The sequence below is a fragment of the Lepidothrix coronata genome, unplaced genomic scaffold (assembly GCF_001604755.1).
Source record: "Lepidothrix coronata isolate B3197 unplaced genomic scaffold, Lepidothrix_coronata-1.0 Scaffold25, whole genome shotgun sequence".
Classification (NCBI taxonomy): Eukaryota; Metazoa; Chordata; class Aves; order Passeriformes; family Pipridae; genus Lepidothrix; species Lepidothrix coronata.
The window spans coordinates 6,454,729-6,472,860 of record NW_016690205.1 but is presented as its reverse complement, the minus strand read 5'-3'; the positions used below and the strand labels follow the sequence as shown (position 1 = coordinate 6,472,860).

Here is an 18,132-nt window from a genome sequence, read left to right as displayed (position 1 = left end):
TCCCATGGTTGAGGCTCCTGCCACTGGCTACTCTCAGCCATGGCTTTGGATCAGGAAATCTCTTTTCCTGTGGCAGCTCATGCTGTGGGCACACAGTGAGCTCTGTGCTTGGTTCTTTCTCCCTTCTGCGATAGGATTTCCCCTTATTGCTTCTGAGGAGGGGGATTTTTCAACCATTTCTGTGATACTGTGTTGGCAAGGAGAGAGTTGGCGTTGGGGTGGGCTGGCAGGGCATGGGCAGAGGGCAGTCCCAGGAGGTGTCACTGGGCACAGCAGATGGGCAGAGGGCAGTCCCAGTGCGTGTCACCAGGCATGGTAATGCAGATGCAATACCCAGCTGGGGGGAATGTTTTGCTGGTGGATGTGTCTGACCTGGTCTAAACCCGGTTTATCTCCTGGCACAGGTGTGTGGTGTGGACTGGAGATGACAGAGTGTTCTTCTTCAACCCCTCCATGCAGCTCTCGGTGTGGGAGAAGCCGCTGGACCTGCGGCACCGCGGGGACATCAACCGGCTGCTCGAGGACCCCCCGCACAAGCGCAAGCTGGAGGCTGCTCCAGGTAACTCATTCTGGGATAATTGGCCTCTAAACTCCAGTGTCCAGGGAAGCCTGGGTGCTGAACATGCTTGGTGGAGGTTTGGTAGCCATAGTTAGAGCGGGTTTCCTTTGGAGATTCCATGTGAAGTATTGCAGGAAAATTGCTGTTTGTTGCAGAATCCTTGTTTTCACTGGAATGCTGAGCTGGGGACTGAGTGTTCTCATTACTGGCAGGGAAGGAGCAGGTGGCTCCTTACATGAGATGAATCTTTGAGGTATAAAATATGTCTCAGAAGACTCTGTCTGTATGTTTTATTGTCCTGAGTTCCAAGATGTACATTAGGAGACCATTACCAACACATCACTCAGCTGCTGCACAAGGCAGATACTCCAGAGCTAATGATTATCCAACCAAGTTGTAGAGGGGGGAAAATCTCAGGAGTAAATCTCTGAGTGCTAAAAGGTTTGGTGGAAAGGTGGGTGCTTCCATCTAACCGTGGCTCTGCCAGGCACCTTCTGATCACCCTGGATTCCTGAAGGGAGGGTTTTCCCAGCTGGACTTTCCCATCCCATGCTCCAGCTTCTTTTCTGCTCTCCATACCTTATTTGCTCAGTCCAGGTGTTGTCATACTGGTGCCAGTCCAGGAGCAGCCCAGTGTGCCAGCCTCTGCTTGCTGTTTCTATAGTGGCTCTATAGCTTGTTCCACCACATTTCTCTCCAAGGATTATGTTTCACCAGTTTAATGGACTCCCTGTTCCTGGGAGTGGTTCCTTCCCATGGCAGTGCTCCTTTTATGTACTGAGGCTTTGCTGGGTGCAGGGTCCATAAGACCTGCCCTTACGGGGGAGGCACTGAGTCATGGCAGTCACTGGAAATGCTCTTGGTCTTGATTAGCTGCTTGGAATTCCTGAATGTTCTGTTTTTCGTGGAGAAAAAATAGTCATTATCCTTCAGTTGCTGCTTGTTCTTTAGTGGTGAGGTCTAGAAAGATGGAAGGGAGGGAAAGTGAGACTTTAGTTATTGTTTTAAAATGTAGTTTTTATAACTAAAGGAGGATGGCACTGCCAGTCTGATAAGGGGACCTGCCTCATCCCCTCAACCCAGCGGGGCTAGGTGTTGGCTTTGAACCAGGGGCACAGCTCCCAATTAACCCCTGTGTCTACAGGGGATAAAAAGGAGTGATAACCAGGATTTGTGCCAGCAGTATGAGCAGGAAAACAGCCACAGAGGCTGTTTGCTGTTGGTGTGTCCTTATCAACAAAGGCTGTAATTACATTTTTCAATATCAATTTCAATCCGCAGATGCCTGTATATATATTTATGTACGTTTTGTATATGACTTGAAGAACTTCAGCAGATACACTTTGGAATTACAGCTAAAATTCGTTCTTCAGGAGAAAAAGATAGCATATGCTTTTTATTACAGCTCAGTTAATTCCTGACAAGGGGGAATGATGACCAGAGACAAAACTGAGGTCATTGTTCATGGTCTGTATCATAATTCATGGTCTGTAATTAATTAACGGGAGGGTCTGAAGTCATGGTTGGTACATCCCACTTAAAAACTCTGTTTTTTGCTGTGTGTTCCATCCTTTTTATTTATTATCTCTATGTCCCACGAAGACTTGACTCATGCACCAGTTTTTTTATGGCCATGACTTTCATTGTTGCTAATTGTCTTAATATTCCTTGATATAATTTGGCCTTACTTGGTGTTTGAGCAAGGCAGGTTATAATTAGTATATATTGGCTGCTGAGGTGAAAGGGATTATTTGTTCCCACTTCTCTTAGTTTATAATCTGGAGTAAACAAATAACACAAATGAGCTGTGTGTTCCCAACAATGGTTCCCAAATTTATTGAGCTGAGTGGCTGCTGCTGAGTTTTAATTAGAATCTTCAAATCAAAGGCATGGAAAACAAGTTGTCAAGTGAAGTTGTTCATGGGGTGCTCTGGGTTATCTCTGCTGAAAGATCAAGTGCATTTGTAATTTGGGCATAAATGAAAAATTACTCATTGTCATGGTTTGAGAGTTCCAAAACCCAATTCCCTTGTCCAAGCCCCCTCCCACATCTCAACCCAATATGAGATGGGTTTTCCAGACACCACACGAGACTCAAAATGGGGGAAAGGGAATATATTACAATGACTGTACAAATAAATACTACAGTACATTATATACAATCTCTACCATGACAGAATAGTATTTACAATGGATCAAATCTCTTCTCCCCTCCAAATAAAAGTCCATGAGGGAAGAAGGAAAGATCCTTTTCGCTTTCAGAGCAGCAGTGTTTCTAAGGCAGCAGGCATCTCTTCTGCAGCAGCTGTAGCTGGATCTCTGCCAGTACACACGAGGGGGTATCCAAGCCCCTCGGCCACTCGTCTTCAAGCGAGGGTCTTCTCTTCCGTGGGCTGCGTTCACCCAGACAACGGTTGCTTCACCATGGTCATACCACGAAGCACGGGGGTCTTCGTGACAGTCTGTATCTTCAGGGGATTCAAGTCCCCTTTGCAGAGCTCTGTGCTCTGTCTCAAGCAGTGGGGGGGCCAAGGTCACCCTCTCTGCATTCCTTCTCGGAGCTGTTCAGCTCCTTTCTGCAGTGCTGTAGCACTTCAAGACTCTTTCAAGTAAGAGTTCATGCTCTTCCTCTCTCTGGGAGGGGTCTCCAAGGAGTTTGGGGGTTTCTGGTTCAGTTTCTTACCCCAACTCTGTCTCTGTAGAGCCTAATTCTCTTTCTGCTGCTGGCTCTCTGTCTCTCTGTCTCTCTCTCTCTCTCTCTCTCTCTCTCCTTCTAGGAGTTCTCTCTGTGTTGCTGCATGCCTGTCGTTATTGCTTGGTCTTATCTCTTCTGGCTCTCTGCCACCATTTCTTCAGTCAGTGCAGTTCTGCCGTTGTTGCTGCTGCTGCTGCTCACAGTGAAGAAACATCCCCCAGCTCTTAGCTACAGATACTTAGCCCAGTCTTACACTGTTAAAAGTCTCTGTAGCCCCCCTGCAGGGGGCTGGGGGGGGGCAGAGGCCCCAAGGGCTCTGAGCCCCTTGCCCATGGCTCTACAACATGGCTACTTCTTCCCAACAACAACTACAAATACCTTCTCTTCCGTTCTGCTTGTGATATGTTTATATTTTGGAAAAGCGCTCATTGGATCAGAACTTCAAGAGTCACTATCCCCTGGGGATTTACCATTTTATAACTTCAGGGGGAAAACTGTTTCCCCCCACCACACTCATTTATCAGTTCCTCCACCTCCTCCGAGTGTTTGTTCTCAGGAGATTGATGGACGTGGCCCTTCACTAATGATGCCCATCAGGTCATCCCGTGGGATTGGAGAGGAGGGGCAGCTCCTCCCATGTCCCAGAGCAAATGGATCTGTTTTTATCTCCTCCTCTTCCTTAACTCCTCCTATGGTTTGTCCGGATGTTCAGGCTGAGGAAGTTTTTTCAGCTAATTGGAAGAAAATGGAGATTATAGAATCATGGAATCACAGGATGGCCTGGGTTGGAAGGGACTTGAAAGCTCATCCAGCCCCACCCCCTGCCATGGGCAGGGACACCTTCCACTAGCCCAGGTAGCTCTAAGCCCTGTCCAACCTGACCTTGAATATAGTTGGTAGAATCCACCAGTGATGGTTCCATTTACTCAATTCCCACAAATATTTTAGACCCTTTCACATTCAGACAAAAATCTGAAGCCTGTTCCTATCACAGGGGAGCTCCTGGGCTGACAGACAACTCCAAAACTGCAAATCAGAGTTTTGCATGGGAGCAGTGGATCAACAAGGATCTGGTAAATGCTGTTTCCTCTTTGGGCTGGAAAATGAACCAGAATTCCTGACAAGGCTGGGATTGGCTGAGTGATTTAATTAATCAGCACTAAGCTCAATAGACCAACAGACTGGGGCAGTGCTCTACTTTGTGATTCAGTGGAAAGATCCCTGTCAAGAGATGTTCTTCCTTGAAGCTTTACATCAATTACTGCATTTTGTGCTTGGTTGCCTCTTCCCTACGCAGTGGGTTTGTAACTCACAGAGGTCCAGGAACATGATGTGATTCAGTGGATTTCTGAGTGAGAGCACAGACACCATTTGTCATGTTTTCCTGAGTTTTCCATTGCACTGAGGTGTCAGTGATGCACTGGCTGGAATTGTGTCCCATTTGCCCACAGCGCTGTGCCCCTGGCATGTGGCAAAGTGAAGAGGGTTTGGTCTGTCCTTGCTCTCTGGGGGAACCTGAGGTGTGATAGGAAAGGTCAGACGGAATCAAACTCTGAAGCTGGGATGTTTGTGTCAGAGTTCCTTTACCTGAAGGCTCTGTGGTAGCTAAGATTGGGTTTTATTACCCGGTTCACAGATTTTTCATGGCAAAACTTTAAAATGATACCTCCTTTTAAGAGAGCTGTGAGAGATCTTGTCATAAAATGATTTAAAACTTGAGTTCTTCTTGAAGTAGCTGGAGAAATTCACATAATTTATCATCACCAGAGGGTTTCTCTTGTCCTGTGGAAATGTGGAATGTGAAAGGCTCTGCTACCTTGGTTGGACTCTCCCCACTTGTATTACTAAAAGAACATCCCATCAGGGTTCAGAGTGTCTGACCTTCCCACAACATCTGTCCTTGAGCCGCCTCTGGAAGGGCTCCCATGGTAGGTGCCAAGTGCAGGGGGGGATTTTCCTTTTCTTTCATAGAATCGCAGAATTACTGAGGTTGGAAAAGTCCTCTGAGACCAATGAGTCCAACCATTCCCCCAGCACTGCCAAGGCCACCACTGACTCATTTCCCTAAATTTGGTAGGAACAGAGTTGTGCTTGCCTAGTCACCCAACTCTCCTGGAAAGCACCAACAAATAGTCTCATTTCATATTCTTACCCTCAGAGTTAAATTAACACTACTGCTGCCTTTGCAAGATGTCCAACTCCTAATTAATAGCTCTATAATATCTCTGTTGTGTTACATTCCACCTTCTGAGTTCACAGGTTGGTTTTCCTATTTCTTCGTATTCTTAATTGGGTTTTAATTCTTCTCTCAAAAAAGAATTTACCGAGAAGGGGTAATTTATGACCTAATAATTTTACGTTTATTTAAAACATTATTCCATTTATTTATGTTGTCATAATGCTAATTTATTGCCAGGAATGTTGAGATCAATCTCTCCTTATTTTGGAATTCCATCCCTTTCTCCTTATTATCCTTTAGGGTTTTAAGTAGAATGTCCTTTTGCACCTGCCATGTTTTTCCTCCTCATGGGGTCTCTGCTCCCGATCTTTCCGTGCCGCAAAGTCACAGCTGCTCTTTGCTTTTTATTTTTCCTTTGAGCACTGAATTTAAATAGAAAGTAACATTTGCTGAAAGAACACAAATAAACATGTAATTTCCTTCAAATAGGGAACCAAAGGGAGCTAAGAGCAAGATTCTTAAATTGAAACTAGAAATAAATGAAATAAATTACCAAATTTCTGTTCCCTTCACTGGTACAAAGACTGGGCCCATTTTTCAGCAGAAGTCTTGGAGTTCTGTTGGGTTTCAGTGAGCTCAGATCTTACCATTTCATTTATTCAAACCTTTTCTCTCCATAACCTCAGTTCGATTTTATATTTGCCTTTAATTTATTTTCTCATAGTTTCCTAAAGAGCAAGACAAGTTCATTACCAGGCTAATCCAAAAGGGCTGAAATTGGTGGTTCTGATATTCTCAAGGGAACCCCTTGCAGTTTGATATTTACATTTCTCAACCAATGTGTTTGGGATGGAAGAGTCACAGCACAAACCAAGCACTGGGTGGTTGTGGCTCCTGGTGTTCTGTCCAGTGGAATTTGGATGAAAACTGCAGTTTATGTGGATGAAAAGAAAATATTTCAGAAGGAAACGTGTTTTACAACTGAAAATCCAACCTCTGGGTCCTTCAAGGACGCGTGTCCAGGTCAATCCAGGGGAGTGATGTTGCCTTGGGAGTTATTCCCAACATCAGGAGTGTGGAGGTTGTTGGTATCTCCACAGTCTTGCCACACTGGTGCTTGTATTCCTGGGAAAACGGGGGTGTATTTGCTCATATTTGAAAGAAAAATGGGCTAAGGGGGGAGGTTCTGGGGGAGTTCCCTCTAGTGAATCCCTCAGGCTGCCAGCACGGAAATCATTTTGCAAGAATGTCTTTGCAGCTGCATTTTTAAGGGAAGGGAGGAGGGAGGATCAAGTGAAACAATAACAAGATTGAAACCAATAATGTCATGAATGAAAAATGAGTGATTTTGCTGAATGAATGAAAATGGTCAGTTTATTTCTGTCCCTTTCCTTTGGATGAAGCAATTCTGGGGATCTGATAAAATACGTAGTATATTTTTAAACACACTGAGCAGCAAAGACAAGGAGTGAAAGCTCAATTGGAGGAATTTGTGTTCCCATTTCTCTGGTTCCAATCTAGTAATGATTTCTCTCTTTTTAGCAGACAAGTGTGTTAGTTCTTGCCCAGGGGATGAAAACGATGATCTCAACATCAAAACTAAGAGAAATAAGTAAGTTCTAAAGTTTGCCTGTCTGTATGTAATGGTGGGAAGGGAATGTTTGGTATGGAGGGCAAAGAAAACACAGTTTTTCTGTGTGGATAACTGCACCACTAAATTATAGGAGTCATTCTGTGGGTATCCAGTCCTCATCAGACTCCAGGTCTCTCTGTAATCTCTGTTTTCCATGGACACCATCCATTTTTGTCTGAGTAGCTTTTCCTTTAAAATGGTTAAACAAAAGACTGCAAGGATATTTCAAGTTATTTCAAAGACATTGGACAAAATCTTTGTGTCTATTGAAGTGAAGCAGTTTTTTCCCCTGGTCTTAGGTTTCCAGGCTCAGAAGTAGCCTGCGGTGTTGCTGTTATTGACCTTTATTACCATTTGTGCTTCAAATTCTCATGAAATAACAATTGAAGAAACAATTTTGAGACGTTCAGGCCTCCAAGATCCATGGCCTGTGTCCTTCTGAGCAGGCAGTCATGGAGTGTGATGTGCAGATTGTTGTATATTTGCTAAATTAAATTTTTTATTGTCTTTTTTTGGCATGAGAAAAAAAATCGGTGTGATTCACAGTATCATTTTCACTTGTGTAAGGGCTGAAGGACAGAGGAGCCTTCCTGATGTTTGGCTGGGGGGGCAATGGGATGTACTTCCCTCAGTTTTGGCTGGACACAGCTCTTTGTGTGTAGTAGAAATTGGATTGGGCCTTTCATGGGTGATGTCACCAAATGAAATTTGCTATTTTGATATCACACTCATTGTCATTCTGTGAAGGGCACCAGTGTGGTCCCTCTCAGCTCACTGGTGATGCTGCACCGTTTTGGGATGAATGTCAAGTGGAATGTAATTGTTTGCAGGAGGATAATGGGCCAGAGCTCAAGTTACACAATGATCAAATTCCTCTGATTGGAAGTAAACCAAATTGGTCTCTTGTTGAAATTTCAAACTGAGTAATATCCTGTAGTGGTGAAAGTTGCATCAATAGAAAATGCAGTCATGTTTAGTAGGAGGCTAAAAATCAAATCACCTTCCTTGAATTACTCTCACTTGAACCTTGTGATCCTTTAAAGATTCCTGGTCTTTCCAGAAAGAGCCTGAATTTGTACTGAACTTAATCATAGAACAGTTTGGGTTGGAAGGGACCTTAAAGCCCATCCAGTCCCACCCCCTGCCATGGGCAGGGACACCTTCCACTAGCCCAGGTTGCTCCAAGCCCTGTCCAGCCTGGCCTTGGACACTTCCAGGGATGGGGCAGCCCCATTTTCTCTGGGCAACCTGTGCCAGGGCCTCACCACCCTCCCAGCCCAGAATTCCTTCCCAATATCCCATCTAACCCCACCCTCTGGCATTGGGAAGCCACTCCTCTTTGTCCTGTCCCTCCATCCCTTGTCCCAAGTCCCTCTCCAGCTCTCCTGGAGCCCGTTTATGCACTGGAAGGGGCTCTAAGGTCTCCTTGGAGCCTTCTGTTCTCCAGGTGAACACCCCCAACTCTCCCATCCTGTCTCCAGAGCAGAGGGGCTCCAGCCCTTGGAGCATCTCTGTGGTCTCCTCTAGACTTGCTCCAGCAGCTTCACATCCTTGGGGGTCCTTTGGGGATCACAGGGCTGGATGCTCCAGGAGGGGATATTTATCCTGTGTGAAGCAGCTCAGCTCTGGTGATGACACTGGTTATGTTGGGCTGCACCTGAGGGGAGCATCACTCTCAGGGTGCTGTGACTTTACAGTTGAAACTTGAAGATCCTGGAAGTCTTTTCCAACTGTAATGATTCTGTGATTCCATGATGAACTGTCCATCCCGGCAGAGAGCCCCGTGGTGCTGCCCACCTGCTTTATCCAGGAATATTGTGGGCAAAGGCACTCAGACAATGTGTAGGATGTGATTTCTCAGGAACACCTATTTATTCCAATCAGATTCAATCTTGGAAAAGGCTGCCAGAATAAACACAGACCCTCTGGCAGGGTTTGTGAACTCGGGGTGTTCCTGGATTACTTCCCTTAGGAATGAGCTCCTGGGGTGCACAGGAACATAAAATAAAAGATGAGCATTACCTGTCAGGTTCCAGGCCACAAAAACAGAGGGGGAAAAAGAATAAACCAAGATGAGTCTTTTTGGTCCTTCAAAGTCTGTACTCCTTGGCAAGGTTTATTTAAAGCTGTCACTTTGCTGTAGCTGGAATTATCGTGTAATGTTTGGCTGCTGAGTCCCTCTGATGTCCCTGATGGACCATCCTTCCTCATAAGGAGCTGCCAGAGGTCCCTCACAGGTCCCCCAAAGCCCAGGGTTTAATAACCAGCTGCAGGCTGGGGGAACTTCTCATCCATCAGCGTCTGCTCCCGGCGGCTCCCAGATCCTCAAGGATGTTCTGGGGAGGATTAAAATCCCCTCCCAGGCTCACAATTGCTGAACTCTTTTCTATCTTACCTTGTTAAAGAACAGAAGATTCCCAAGCTGCTGGCCTGGAGAGGGCTGGAGTGGAGGAGAGGAATGAGGAGACATCTGCCCCCCAGATCACCCCTCCCCTGGAGGAGCGAATCACCCACTTCCGAGACATGCTGCTGGAGAGGGGGGTAAGGAACTGCTCCATTCCTGACATCCCATCTCTCAACCAGGGCATCAGCCAGGGGGATGCAGGAGTCATTTCATGACTATGGCTCAGCAGCCAAATGGAGAATTGGTGAGAGGGAGTCCATGACCATGTTGGTTTGGGACACTTTCTGTGCCTTTTCTCCTGCTGGCACACACTGCCATGCAGAACTGAAGCCCTTCCCAAAGAAATTCCTGGAGACAGACCCACAGATAACCAGGGGCAGCAGCTCTTCCAGCACAGAGCAGTGGCTCAGCAGATCATGGGGACTGTGGCCATGCACCATCCCAAAGAGCAAATGATGTGTCTTGTACATCACCTGGAAGGCTTGTCCTGGAACGGGCTTTGGTTTTTTTAATGTTCATCACCACAAATTCCAGTGATTCCAGCAGACTGAAGCCAAGTTCACTTACTGGCCATCCAAAATGATAGAATCATGGAATTACAGACTGGTTTGGGTGGGAAGAGAACATACAGCTCACCCAGTCCCACTCCTGCCATGAGCAGGGACACCTTGTCCTATCCCAGGTTTCTCCAAGCCCTGTCCAACCTGGCCTTGGACACTTCCAGGGATGAGGCAGCCACAGCTTCTCTGGGCAACCTGTGCCAGGGCCTCCCCACCCTCCCAGCCCAGAATTCCTTCCCAATATCCCATCTAACCCACTCTCTGGCAGTGGGAAACCATTAATGCTTATCCAGATCCCTAGAAAAGGATGTTCTGGAGATGTTTCAGCTGAGGCTGAGCTGCGGGAACATGGGATGCTCAGGGATGAACAGGGACAGGGAGGGTTTATAATGAGCAGTGTGTGCAGTTTTTCTCCCTCCCTCTAACACTCTGCAATCTGTATTCTCTAAAGATAACTCAATATGTGTTCTATAAAGATAATGTCATTTCTGTAACAAAATAAAACCCAAGGTGTCTGTTGTTAGGCAGTAAAGCCTATAAAATTTATCCCTGGTAATCAGCAGCTTTAAAGGTGCATAATTAGAACTTCAGCAGCTCAGCAGTAAATTATCTCCACGCCAGCCCTGCTTTATTAATGCATTTTGTTATTTATGCATAAAAATACAGAAGGGCCATAAATGAACTCTGGTTGAGATTTCTGTTGGTACAGTTTAAGTTGGGGGTTAATAAGTCAATATTTGGAAGTATTAGGGATGTTCTAAGGAATAGGATCCTCAAGTGTTTCTGTGTAAGAGTCAGATTTGCTCATAAAACTAAGAAATTTGGGAATTTTACTGTTTTGCTTTGCTATGATTTAAAAATGTGGAGATAAGGGGGGATTTGGCTTTTGCCCTGAGCGATTTTTAAATGTCCAGATGAGCCCTGGGTCAGCACCAGCTGCTTGGCATCACTTGAGACACAGGGAGGGCATTAGTGCTGCTTTAATCTGATTATTTAATGACCATCTCCTGCCATTTTCTCCTCATGTTGTTGTTTCTCAAGGAATTACTCGATGGCATTACAAAGAGCTGAACCAGATGGAGTTTGCCAGGGTAGTTCTGCATCTTCCTACGTAAATTATGTCAACAGAAGAATATTTATTGTAACATTTCAAAAATAGATGGAATTTTTGGTGCTGCTCCAAGACAAAGGCGCTATTTATTCTGAAGTCTGGGGCAAGTTTTTCTGTGTAAAAAGTGTAATCCCTGATACACTCTTGGAAGTTTAAAAGTTTACACAAAATCTTGAGAAAATTTAAGCTTCTTTCTGGCTCCCTCCCAGACCCAGCCTCAAAATATCCGTGTTCTACAGCATTCCTAGGAAAGTCTTCTCCTTGCTGGGATTCTGGCAGCAAAACAAGGCTTTTCAAAGGATTCCACGCGGTATTTTTTCCTCAAGATTTTACCTTCCTAATACTGGAGAGAAAGGGGGTGTTGGGCTTTCCTAAACTCCACCTTCCCATCTCAAAGTCTGAGCTTAACTGGCTTTGAGTTTGAAGTGGATTTTGTGCTGGGAACAAAGCCAATGTCCAAGAGAGTATAAAAGACACCCTGAAAAGGGGATTTCTGCTGCTGAGCCTTTTGAAGGGGGAGCCCTCAAATCTCAGGGCATGGTGGGCACAGGGAGGGGACATCAGGAAAGGAGATGTTGGGAGGAGATGGCCTTGAATCCCCAAAAGGAGCTTGACCTTTGAATATTCCAATCTCTGACCACTCTTAAGAGGAAAATAAGTCCGTTTAAACCCATTTTGCTTCATCAAACCTTTCCTGTTCGAGTGTTAATTACTCTATTTAATTATACTTCACATACTTAATTTTGTTAAAAGAGTTTACTCTGCTTTGTAATTAGATGGAGTGATTAGAATATTTTATGTTCCTCCAGATTGTTCTGTAGCAAGTAATTCCCAGTGGTGTTCTGTAGCAAATAATTTCCAAGGTCCTGAAATAGTGGAAGGTGTCCCTGCCCATGGCAGTGGGTGGAACTGGGTGAGCTTTAAGGTCCCTTCTAACCCAAACCATTCCATGATTCCATGACTTTGTGAAGATGGAAGAACCTCTGTGGGATGTGATCTCCTCATCTCCTCTAGCTGCAGGGGTGTGGTGCTTTTGAAGATGTTCACTGGTGGTTCCTCAGTCTGTGCCTCAGTTGGGTCATAATTTCAGCTTTGGAATTAAAGCTAATTCCTTTGATGGAATTGATTTTTTCTGTTGCTCAAACAGGATCATAAAATGGAATTTTCCTTTCTGCTACAGATTTTTTCCACCAAAAATGTGGAAGGAACATCTCCCAGCTCCTCACTGAGATATCCTACAGAAAGTCAATGGTGTGGGGGTGACCAGAGCATTGCCAAAATCATTAAAATTCCCCTTCCAGCCGCTCTGACATGTCCTCCCGAGGGCTCATTAGCTCCTCTTTGGCTTTACCTTGGAACATTTGCTTCTTCCACATCCTATTAAGATTCCTTAGTGCAACTCTTGGTGTGCTTTGCAGGTTTCAGCATTTTCTACATGGGAGAAGGAATTACACAAAATAGTGTTTGACCCCCGGTACCTCCTGCTGAACTCAGAGGAGCGGAAGCAGGTGAGTGTTTCCCTGGCCTGACTCCTGATTGGCCTCAAACATCGCCCAAATTAACCAGGATACCAGAGGAATTACCTTGGGAGGGTAAAAATTGCATAAAATTAATATTTCTTTGTGGAAACTCCCGGTTTAGGCTCAGCTCACTGGGATATGATGCTCCTCAGGCATAGATTGGGATTGTTGAGGTGTCCTATGCAGGGCCTAGAGTTGGACTTGGATGATCCTTGTGGGTCCCTTCCAACTTAGGGTATTCCATGTTTTAAAGTGTTGTCTCCTTGGAGAAGGAAGTGGTACAGGGAGGTTTGAACACAAGGCAAGCTCTGGTCTCTTGGGTTGTAGGAACAACTCCTGAGCCTGGGAAACTGGGCTGGAAAGAAGGAAATGGCCATAAGGCAACGTTCCTACCCTGAATTATTTAAATATTGAAGAGAGACTGCTTCATTTTTATTTTTTAGTAAATTTTCTAGGAGCTTGGCAGGATTTACTGCTGGATTTGAAAATAACTGGGCACAGCCCTGTGTTGTGCTGGTGCCTGTTAGAAGGGTTGGGTTTTCCTGGTGATGCAAAGGGACGTGGATGTTTAGCTTCCTTGATAATTTGGGTGTTATTTATCACAAGGGATCCAAAAGTCTGCAGGTTAGTCTAAAAAATTTAGAAGAGATGCAAGGATGTTGCAGAGAAGGTGGGGACTTCTGTCCTGTAGTTATTGCTCTTCCTTAGAAGTCTTTTATCATCCTGGAAAAGGAAGAATTTTGAATATGGAATTGTCCATTTTTTAAATGAACACGATGGAAAAATGGACTTATTCCTATTCCATATTGTCCCCTGGTTCTCCAGAGAGCTTCCTGTAGATGTTTACTGAGGGACTGGGCACATCCATCTTCATTTACTGACTTGGTGACTGTGGCCTCAAGAGCAACTGTTGCAGGCTTTGGGAATGTTGGAAATTTAGTGAGAGGGGAAAAGTGGCTCAAAATGAAAGGGAGGAGGGAGGGAAGGAGAGAATAAGGGAGAGAGGAGGTGAAGGGATGAAGGAAGGAAGGAAGGAAAGGAAAGCAAAACCAGTGTTACCTGTTAGTTCTGTTTTTTCCATCTTTACTGAACTTACTCAATTGCATTTAGATTTCCTTGAAGTTCTTTTTAGTAATTCTTTCATGGCCATCTTTTAATATTTACTTTTCCAGTGCTACTCCTTCCCTTTTCCACATTCCTCCTAAATCCCACGTGTAGTTTGGTTACTTCAGCTTTCCTGGGGTGTAGATTTGCACCTGAGCATCCTCGTGCTGGGGAGGGAGCTTGTGGTGGTATCATGGATTTCATGTTTAATGTGTGTCATTTGTGGTGAGAAGGATGTTGACTATGGAAAACTTAGGGAATTCTGAGGAACAGCTCCTTTGGTTGAACAGCTTAGTGTGTTACAGTGTTTAGAGCATGAAACCAGCCAGGGTTTGGGGATTAAAAATGGGATTAAAGTAGTTGGCAGAATTTTGTAACATAGTGAGCTCCTTAAGTCCCTTTCAAGACACCAAAAGTCCTGATGTTGTGTGTCCTGCCACCTGCTTTGCTGCCAAATACTATTAGAGGAAGGTTGTTGCTCATTCCAAAGACATTAAAGCTTTTGGGTGCGTGAGGATCATGTGTAAACTCTTGGTGTTTGAAAGATCTCCAGGGTTTTTTGGGATAACGTACAAGAATTGCTGTTTGGTATTATAGACATTTTCAGGAATTCCATCCAGCCGGGAATGATGCAAGATTCAAACTGAAGGCCTGCAGGCAGTTGGACAGCGGACAAAACTAATGCTGGAGGCATGAAAATGCGAGCAAGGCACTGGAGTTGGGAGATTTTGATTTATGTTGCATTTGATGTTTGGATGGAGATGTTATCTCTCCAAATTGTGCCTTTTCCCAGCTCCTTCCTTTGTGGGAATGCGCAGTCAGTGCTGCAGGGACCTCAGGCAGATAAGAACTGCAGTCCCTGGACTTGGCAGCTCTTGGGCCAGGCCCCAACACCACAAAGGCTTCGTTAATAACTCTATGTCTTCTTCCCTTTCTTGGCAAGATCTTTGAGCAGTTTGTCAAGACCCGGATCAGAGAGGAGTACAAAGAGAAGAAAAACAAACTGTTGCTGGCCAAAGAAGAATTCAAAAAGCTTCTTGAAGAATCCAAGTTGTCACCAAGGTGGGCACTGCCTTAGGAAGGGCACTGCCTTACGACCCGCCCCAGGAAAAGGGGAGGGGGGTAACCCAGGTTTCTATCAATAATTCCCTTGGGGTGGATTAAAGTGAAACAACACTAAATAATCGGTGTCTGAAAACAAAGTTTATTTTAACAATTTTGTATCAACAAGTATGCTAGCGTTTTGGGTGTTGTCATAAAACAATGCAACATAGAGATAACTTTTGGGGAGGGAGAAACTGTTTAGGGGAGATGAAAAACAGGATGAGAGTAAGGGAAAAGAGAAGCTGAGTGTGCAAAAGAAATGGACATAGTCACTGCCCACTGGATCCAGTGATGCTTGAGAGCGATGGTCTTGATTCACAGGCGGTGGGGGAGAAGGAGAACCCAAAATCCCAAAGTCACCAGTCATGCTTTTGCACCTCCCTGGCATGAGGAGTTGTTTGCCTTTTTAGGGCTTAGCACTGGAGGGATGGGCCCAACTACCCATCTGAGGTATCTCCTTGCCTTTTTAGGGCAAAAGTCAAAGCCTGCAAACTCCTGGAATGCATAAATCATTAACCATTTCAGTCTCTGACAGAAGGCTTGGAGAGATAAGATTTCTCATTTAGGCTGAGCTTATCAGCCCAGAGTGCTGGAACACTGAGCTTAACTCTTCATAACAAGCTCTTCCAATACTGTGCTGATGTTTCTTCCCTAATATTTTATTATATTTCCTTAAATTTCTGGGAGAGGGAATGTTCCCTCTCTCTCGCTCTCATTCAGAATGTGTAATATTTTGCATAACATATGTATTTTATATTTATGTATATGCTTTGATTGTAGAACACACACATACATATTAATCATGTAAAATCAGACCCTGAATGTTAAATCTCATTTCTATTACACATACAGGTGGAACTAGTCATAAACTGTATTTAGGTTTGGTTTTTGATGGAAGAGGAATATAATTTAACAAATTTGCTATTAATGCTATGTCATTAAATTAGTGCAAAGTGTCCTTACCCGTGGCAAGGGGTTGGAACAAGATGATCTCTAAGGTCTCTCCCAACCCAAACCATTGTTTAATTCTATGATTAATTTAAAATAAAGTGCCCAATGTGTAATTTGTTTTTTACATTGTTTTTCAAGTGATGGATCCAAACCTAGCAAATGTATAGCAAATGCAGTGCTTAGGGCAGTGCTTTCTTATTTGTAAATTATATGAAAATAAGTGTTTATATATTATAAATTTATAGTTGGAAGCAATAAATTAATGTTTTCTCTACTAAAACATGCGAGTATTTAATTATACAGCACAACCTGCCAAGACATGTAGATACAAACAGCACGTGGGGCTGCACAGAGATAATAATAATAATTATTATTATTATAAGAAGAATTTTGCAACAAAACTGGGAATATTCTGAGGGTAATGTAGCACTTAAAAGCTGGTTCCAGCAATGATATTTCCAGCCTGCAAGGGAAAATCTGTCCTGGCCTACAGGACAGGGAACATTTAACCTGTGAATGGTTTTGACACAGCAGGGAGGATGCTCGTTTCCCTGCAATAGTCTCTGGCTTGGTTTAGGTACACAATGAGATAAATAAAACACAAATCTTTCCTATAAAAAGAAAACATCACGTTGGGAGTGCAGCCTGAAAGGAAATTAAGGGAGAAAATGCTGCTAGGAGAGTGTAATGTAAAATATCCAGTATAAGATAAAAAATCCCCTGTCACTGGTTTGTGAATGACATGTTAGTGATTCAGCAATGTCCATAGTGCCAACTATCACCCCATTTTTCCATAAAAAGTGGACCTTAGCCATTGCAGGGAGGTCTGTGTGTCCAGAGGTTCAGTGGTTCTGGCATTGTCCTGCTTTCCCTCACCATTATATTCCTGTCAGATATTCCCAGAACACCCCTCATTTTTGGTGTCTGTGTGAACAACTGAGATCCAGGTCAAAGAGCCTGAGAGTGGCTTGGCCAAGTCCCAGCTCTAAAATGTCTCTGTTTCCTGCAGGACAACATTTAAGGAATTTGCAGAGAAACACGGCCGAGACCAGCGGTTCCGCCTCGTCCAGAAGAAGAAGGACCAGGAGCATTTTTTCAATCAGTTCATACTTATTCTTAAAAAGAGGGACAAAGAAAACAGGATAAGGCTACGAAAAATGAGATAAGAACTCCTGAAACTGGCAATAAAGACACGAGTGAGCCGAGGCTGTGACTGCGGGGAGGAACTTGAAGGAGAAGGAGTTCAGGGTTCAATGTTCAACAGCACGACAGCGAGTGGGTTTCCCAGGGAAAAACTTGCTCTAAACAGAGTTTCTTGACTATCTCTGGGATTTGTGAAGGCTGTTCTGCAGGAATCTAAAGGATATTTTGTTCTCAAAGAATTAATGTTTCATATTGAAGCTCTCTTTTGTACAACATCCAGAGTTTGATGCATTTCTAATTGCCATGATATGTCAATCCCTTAATTGTTTTAATTATGCAAATTACTTGTAATATACACAAATTATGAATCCAGTGCAGGTTTATAATTAAGCAGAAGCAGATGCCATCCATAACCATCCCAAGGTATTTTCATCATTTAGGGGAATTATCTCAAGCGACCTTTTGGCAACTTTCTGCATTCCAGTGTGTGGGGGTCTGGTGGTCACAGGAATCCATTCCCCGCTGCTCATATGTCTCTGTCCAGTCCTCTGAGTAGTAGTAATCAGATATTATTGTTAATATTGGTGAAGAGTGTGAAAATCTTGGCATATGTCCCATAGGAAAACTCTCTCAGAACTTCCCACCCCCCTTGACCGGTGCTCCAGGCGGGTGAGAGCGACACTTCTCCCTCAACGTCCCCAAACCCAAGTTTTGTAAAGCCATCCCAGTCTGGGTTCTGTTACTGTCTGTGAAAAGTCTGCATGAGATTTTTCTCATCATATTTGTATAAATAAATATTTAACTTTTTTAATTAATAAGTATGTTAAGCCAATTTTTAGAGGGGTTTAAGTTTCAGGACTGTTTGAATAGTTTCTTTGCCAGAGCTCAGGGAGTGTTTGGTGGGATTGTTGGGGCTGTGCGGGGCCAGAAACTGGACTGGATGATCCTTGTGGGTCCCTTCCAACTCAGGATATTCTGTATTTCTATGAAATAATGGGTAAAAGCTTGTGGTTTTCACTGGAGAGATGGAAAACCAGAGGAGTGGGAGGAGCCTCACTCATGATTCATGTGCAGATTCCACTGGGATCCATCAGAGTTCTGAGGATATTGGGAGCAAAAGAGTCACTCTGGCTACACAGATAGGATTCATGGCTGGATTAAACCAGCAC

At 44.2% G+C, this 18,132-nt stretch overlaps 1 protein-coding gene across 1 annotated transcript in view; it reads left to right on the top strand.

The window, feature by feature from the left end:
* TCERG1L (transcription elongation regulator 1 like) overlaps positions 1–17,718 on the top strand; it is a 58,946-nt gene extending 41,228 nt beyond the window's left edge. The window contains exons 8-13 of the mRNA XM_017809355.1: positions 405–559; positions 6,976–7,045; positions 9,472–9,607; positions 12,560–12,649; positions 14,709–14,827; positions 16,830–17,718. Coding sequence (XP_017664844.1) covers positions 405–559; positions 6,976–7,045; positions 9,472–9,607; positions 12,560–12,649; positions 14,709–14,827; positions 16,830–16,986 — 727 coding nt within the window. The 3' untranslated portion in view covers positions 16,987–17,718. The remainder of the gene's footprint in view (positions 1–404; positions 560–6,975; positions 7,046–9,471; positions 9,608–12,559; positions 12,650–14,708; positions 14,828–16,829) is intronic.
* Positions 17,719–18,132: the final 414 nt, after the last annotated feature.